The sequence below is a fragment of the Gossypium hirsutum genome, chromosome D13 (assembly GCF_007990345.1).
Source record: "Gossypium hirsutum isolate 1008001.06 chromosome D13, Gossypium_hirsutum_v2.1, whole genome shotgun sequence".
Lineage (NCBI taxonomy): Eukaryota > Viridiplantae > Streptophyta > Magnoliopsida > Malvales > Malvaceae > Gossypium > Gossypium hirsutum.
Window position 1 is genome coordinate 48,453,877 of NC_053449.1, and position 6,719 is coordinate 48,460,595.

At 31.4% G+C, this 6,719-nt stretch overlaps 1 protein-coding gene across 2 annotated transcripts; it reads right to left on the reverse strand.

Moving 5' to 3' along the window:
• Positions 1–270: 270 nt before the first annotated feature.
• Positions 271–1,869, reverse strand: LOC107918710 (two-pore potassium channel 1). Of its 2 annotated transcripts, none has more exons than XM_016848294.2 (3): positions 1,771–1,869; positions 731–1,638; positions 271–651 (listed from the first exon to the last, which is right to left on the reverse strand). In XM_016848294.2, exons 2-3 carry the CDS (start codon positions 1,627–1,629, stop codon positions 510–512), a joined length of 1,041 nt encoding a protein of 346 aa, XP_016703783.2. In that variant the 5' UTR covers positions 1,630–1,638; positions 1,771–1,869; the 3' UTR covers positions 271–509. The 2 variants fall into 2 exon arrangements, with proteins under 2 accessions (XP_016703783.2, XP_016703784.2); XM_016848295.2 differs by having other exon boundaries at positions 731–1,641; positions 1,771–1,854.
• Positions 1,870–6,719: the final 4,850 nt, after the last annotated feature.

Sequence of the window (6,719 nt, forward strand, 5' to 3'; positions counted from 1 at the left end):
CTAGGGTGCGCTTTTCACCATGCTTCTTCCTTATTCGAAAACCTGGGTTGAAGCTGTGGGATGGAAAGCGTGTCAAAGGCTTAATCATCCCAACCACTTTAATGCCCTGCTTGGTTACAAGTCTGCGCTACATGGACTCTGCAATCTCAATAGATTTACATCCATTTATAAAAATACTAATTATTGCTTCTTTAATCTCGAAATACATTTATTTTTAAATGATTGTATTAAATCATAAATTTTGTAAAAGTTCAAAAAAAAAAGTTAGAATAAAGCAAAAACCCATCGTTATTGCAATAAAAATACATTATACGTACGTCCAATATGGTTTCAAAACATAAGTAGCGTGCAGTTTTTACAACATATACTCGGGGATTGCCTAGCAAATTTTATGGCTTCCAAGGAGAGTATTTCAACCTAAGGAAGGTTGAAAATTAAGGGTAAAGGGAGATTTTAATTCTCTAAAAATAAGATCTAGTATAATTGATTATCTTTTGACGGCATGATCGTCATTTCTTTTCCGATGATTGAGCTGGAATCACATCGAAAACCGATCGATCATCGACACCAACATCCTTCATAGCGCATGAAATATCCTCTTTCTTGATCTTTCTCATCTCTTTTAGCTTATATAAAATGAAATCAGCAGCCCTATAGAAGAAGCAAACAATTAACAACATTGTATTATTGAAGTGATTTTATGGGAGTAAAAAACTCATAGCAATTTTACCCATGAACTTTGCCTTTCTCAAGATTATCAGCAGCTTCAAAGTCTGTCTTGTCAATAATGTTACTTGCAATAACCCACTTCACTAATTTCTTTGCTTCAATATCTGTGTAAACCTCAGCAACGTAGAGAAATAGTTGGCCTAAACAGGAAGTTCCGGTGAATATCCAAAGTACGCCAAACATTCGACCGAATTCACTCGAGAAACTCTCATCTCCGAACCCTACGGTTGTCATGGTGGTACTAGCACAATACACTGCATCTTCGATCTCCATTCCTTCGACGGTAACCAGAACGAAGATTCCGATGACAAAATGCACCGCCATAGCGATCAATGATATTATACACTTGGTGTAGTCTATTTCTATGCTTTCAATCTCGTTAAGGGCTTCCATCGGACCCATTTTCCTAGCTGTGTGCAGGGCATTAATCAGCACCTTTTGTTGCTTGAAAACCAAGTATTTAGCAGCTAGTTTCACTACTATTCCAAACAGAAGCATCCCTACGGTGATGAAACCAGTGCAGACCAGTTGTGAAAGGAAATCGTGAGGGACAAGGTCTCCATAACCAACAGTGGTCATTGTCACCACAGACATATATAGAGAATCAATGAAATCATTAGTTTTTTTCCCTCTGATGTGGTTTCTCAATGCGAAAAAGCTTAAAGTTCCAGCACCTATATAGATAACATAGTACAGTCCGAGCCACTTAAGGTCCGGGAGATTGGTCCGAGGAGCACAATTTGTAGCTACTGAAGTGGCTTTGCTACTCTGAAAGGTGGTTTTCTTGGGGCCATTTTCATCATTTGTTAAGTTTGGGGAATCTGTAGCAGCCATTGGCAACTTGGTCTGCTTTGCAGCATTGGCAGCCATTGCAATGATTGAGTTGAAGTGACCCAACATTAAGACAACCTGCTAGAAGAATTACAACGTAAAATTTCATAGTTATATCATCTGTATATACATTCAAATAACATTAGAGAGCTAAAAACTAAAAAAAAAAAAGTGATCACTAAACAATGATACAGAATATTAGAAACTTACCGATTTCGAGGAGATTACAACAATTCAAGAAAAAAAAAAAGCTTGAAATCTGGTATTAAGCTAAGATTCTTTACCTGAGATACCAAGTTTGCAATTCAATATAAAATGGTTGTAAGTAGAAAGGAGTTGGGTTCCAACCACATTGGAAAGTTCCTGGAAAGATCCCAAGTTGATGTCGTTTTGTGATGCAATATTAATTTGCACCTTGGAGTGAAGATGGGTTTTTTATGCTCATGTGCTGAATTTATGGGAAATTTCGCATGAACATCCAAAATGGGAAATTGTACACTTGGTTGAGTGTGTGTCAAGTCTATACATGTTCGTCATTTGGTGTTAATTATGTAAGAGATGACTGAAATCTGCAAGAATCTGTTTCTGCAGTTAGCCATAACTATGATGATGAGAGTATGTTGGGATATTTTCGTTTCCAGGAATCGTACGTTGAAAGATTTTGGACTGAAAATTGAGAAATAAAGTTAATTCCGAATCACAGTGGTTTGAATTGTTGTGCTATTGCAGGTAACTGAAAAATGGCGAGTCATCTGCATTTGAGCATGAAAGGCTTGCCATCAAAGTTACGAACTTGTATATATATATATACATCTAAGTTACTAACATTTTTGACTAAAACTTTCTCAAAAAAATTTCTAAACCCAAGTTTTCTATTTTACTTTATGGATCCTATTACCCTTATTATTTATTAAATTATAGAGTAAATATTTTAATATTAAAGTACATTTCAAATCTCTTTAAATCTAGTCTTTAGTATACTTTTAAATTTAAAATTTTAATCTCTCTATTTTTTAAATTTAAAAATTCAGATCCAGTTGTTAACACGATACCATTAATATCTATTATTGGTGGAAATTAAAAAAAAATCACTTAGTAACCATGTAACAAAAACAATGATATTGTAATGGACTTAAATTTAATAAATAATTTTAATAGCGTTAATAAGTCTTAAAAGTTATATTAAGCACATTTTGATCAAAATAAAATATTTGAGCTAATCAATGAGATTGTAAAAAATTATATCAAAAAGTTAAAATATAAAGATTAAATCTTAAATGCAAGTGGATCACAGAATTAAAATTGAAATTTGAAGATTTCGTATATAATGCGAAAAAAAGGTGTTAACGAGGGATCTATATACAGTTATATAGATTACGGGCTATAATAGCATTAATCTGGAATATAATCCCCTAACGAAGACAGAGCACTATGATTTAACTTTTGACTACATGCATTACTTTGGCAAGCACTATTCACTTTACATTATTGACTCACATACCATTATTTTACTATTCGACGTTAACACTATTTTAATTTTCTTACAAAATTGTAGAAACAGTGTTTTGTTAAGTGCTTTTGAGCCGCATTGATATTGTTTTTCTCCTTTCTCTATTCTAACTGTTGGTGATTAGGATTCGAAAATTTTGATAGAATTTTTAAATTTTGAATTAAATAGTTCGAGTTATTTGAGTTAATCAAGTGATTTGGATCAATTCGAATAAAAAATTAAGATTTTCGGTTTAACTCAAATATGAATTAGAAAAGGCAAAACTACACCATTTGGATAAATGTTTACATTTTCTAAAGTTAAAAGTCAAAACCATTAAGTTAAAAGGCAAAATTACGTTGTTTTGAAAAATGTTTACTCATTAAGTTAAAAGGTAAAACCATTATATTGTTTATGTAGTGAAATAATTTTATACTTCATTTACTAGTTAAATAATGGGTTCATGTAAACGCAACATTGAATATAAATAATAGATTTCGTTAACTAGTCTCGAAATTTTTTGACTCGATTTAATCCGATTCGAAAAAAATCTAAATTGAATTTGGTTGCTAAAATAGGATTGGTCAACTCGACTAACTCGAAATTTTTTAACTCGATTTGACTCGACTCGACTCGATCAAATACTCACCTCTAGTTGTGACTACATCTTCTTCAAGCTCTATAGTCTTGATTGAGGATGTTGAGTACTTTTTTATCATAAGCTTTCAGTATTCTATTTTAATTTTGGTCCAAACTAAGAGTATGCTAGCATTGGGCTTTGCTTGTAGAAACCCCACCATGTGTTGATCTAGAGCAACAAGTTTTGGATTTTTACCCAAAAATTAAATGGGATATTAAAGATTGTATTTTTCATTATTGAATTTATTTATGTTAGAACCGTAAATTAAAATTTGACATAAAACTTAATAAATTATAAATTAAGATCTGCCATGTCAAATCATCAAGAATAAATAAAGAACAAGACTAAATGTGGAAGTGTACCTGAATTCATCGATTTTTTGAAATCTTCGGATATTATGTTTTTTATATTCCAAATTAGCACACAAGTAGACCTGTCCATGAGTCGGGTCAGTCCGCTCGAAAAGTAAGAGAGTTTGGGTAAAAATATAAGCCTGAAAAATGCGTTTGGTCTGGCCTCAGGATAAGCCTTTTTGGCCCAAGCCCAACCCGATGCGGCCTGAATATGCAAAAAAACCTGTTGTACTTTTTACTGTTTTCTTGCTTTTTTTATTATTTTGTTACTAGTTTCTTGTTGTTTTTTCACTATTTTGCTACCATTTCACAATTTGTTGCTACTATTTTGTTGTTATTATTTGGATATTGTATAACTCTTATTTTATTCTTAATTTTGTTACTATTTTAGAGGAATTTGCTTGTTAAGTTGAATCAATCTTAGTGTTATTTAAGTATACATATTTTTAAAAAAAATTATTTTCAATTTTTAACAGGCCCAATTAGCCTGGGCTCATACAAAATAAGTTATTGGGCACAACCCAGTTTTTTACAAACCCAATAAACTAAACCTAGCCCCAAAAAACAAAAAAATAACAGAAACCCTAAGCAGAAAAAACCACCAGCAGCCACGCTCGCAGCGTCCACCTCGCGCACGTAGCAATAAACAGAAACAAACAGCAACGAAAAAGAAGGAAAATAACAGAAAAATAACAGCGAAGCTAAAGGAAAAATTCGAATAGAGAATAGAGTTTTTTTTTCTATTATTTTCGGGCTATAAAAGCCCTACTTTCATGTACTCAGGGACCGGGGGGGGAAGAAAACAGAGACTAGAATATGGAAGAAAAGATTAAAGAGAAATACATTTTTTCTTTGAATATAAAGGTGTTTTTTTTATTTTATTTTTTTCGGTGTTCATTTTTTATGTTTATTATTGATTTATAAAAGGAAGAGAGGGAAGCGAAGTTTACCTCCGTGTTCGGGCCGCCGTTTTGGGACCATCTCCGCCGTAATCAGAGCTTTGGTACAAGAGCCGACGAGCGACAGCGCAAAAGGAAAAAGAGTTTTTTTTTTTTTAAAAAAAACCCTAGCAGAGAGTTTTAGGTTTTTATTTTTTTATTTTTTTTGTTTGCTACAGATTTTAAAAAAAAAAGGAAGAAAAACTGATTTAAATAGCAAAGACCAAACGACGCCGTTTTGAAGGGGCCAGATCTGCGTGTCGACCCGACCCGCAAGCAGGGTTCGAGCGTTTTGGCCCAAAATGGGAAATTTGCGCAATTAGTCCTCTTGTTTTTATAGTTTGTCTAAATTAAAATTTTTATTTCTTTTAAATTTTGCTACATGATTTATTGCTGATTCAATTTGGCCCACGCTGCTGCGCAACGTTTTGAGAGAATGGATTAATTTCTCTTTAGGTCTTTCTTTTGTTGCGCGCGTTTTGATTTTGTCCCTTTGCGTGTTTTCTAACTTTAAATTCGGCCCTTAAACTCCTTTTATTTTTGATTTAATGTCATTTTAGTTTTTTAGTTTTTTAATATTGTTGATATTATTATTGTATCCTTATTATTATATTATCTATTATATTTATTATCATCATTATTATTATTTCTATATTCATTCACACGCATGTGTTTGTTAACATATATATGTATATATTTTAAATGTTTTTAAATACATATGCATATTTTTTTATTATTATTCTATTTTCATAGTTTTTTTACATACATATGTATACGTACATCCATTTATATTTTATAATATTCATACATTTCCTATATTTTATAATTCATATGTATATATACATTGTTTTTATAATATATATATATTCATACACTATTCAAAACTATTATAAGCATTTTTTTATATATATACCTATATATCCATATCTTCATAATTTACTAATGTATTATGCTTATACATTTTTATTTTTATTATATTTTTCAAAATGTATGTACATATTTTATATATTTTATTACTGATTCATTTTCATGATTTTTGTATACATATATATATGCATTAACGTTTTATCATACTTTTAAAGAAAATATATTTTGGTTTCGTCAAAGCATTAAAATCATCATATTTTATAAATTTTCAAAATATTTGGCATTCATGATTATCGAGAAAGATTGTGTCCTAACTTACTGGATTGCGATTATTTTTCGATGAAGTTAGAAAGCCAAGTATTTATTTTGCAATAAATTCACACAAATTTCAAATAAAGCTTATTCTCGGGAATCCAAAAATGTCGGGTCCTAACTTACTGGTCATGACATTTTATTATCTCGAAATGAGAATTTCTAAAACAAAAGGCAATATTCGGTATTTGGAAGTTTGAGAAATTATGCCTTAACTTACTGGGTTTCAATTTTCTTCATTTGACTTAAATAACCGAATATCCTTCTCAGATTTAACTGTGCGAGTTTTAGAATCAAAAGACAAACTTAATTTTGAAGATTTAAAAATATTGTGCCCTAACTCACTGGGTGTGATGTTTTATTTCTTTAAAATAAGAGTGTTTTATTATTTTGATTCACTCATGAGTTAAAAGTTTTCTTTTAAAATCTTTTCAAATTTTCGACACCAAGACATTAAACAATCAAATTCGGTGCCGATTTTTGGGCGTTGCGAGGGTGCTAACCCTTCCTCGTGCGTAACTGACTCCCGAACCTATTTTCTCAAATTTTCGTAGACCAAA

What these genes read in the sequence shown, in the direction of transcription:
- LOC107918710 (XM_016848294.2), bottom strand. Translation starts at nt 1,629, where the DNA reads ATGTTGGGTCACTTCAACTCAATCATTGCAATGGCTGCCAATGCTGCA. An exon ending in GAGAAAGGCAAAGTTCATGG is followed by an intron (nt 652 to 730) that starts GTAAAATTGCTA and finishes CTTCTTCTATAG; the next exon opens with GGCTGCTGATTTCATTTTAT.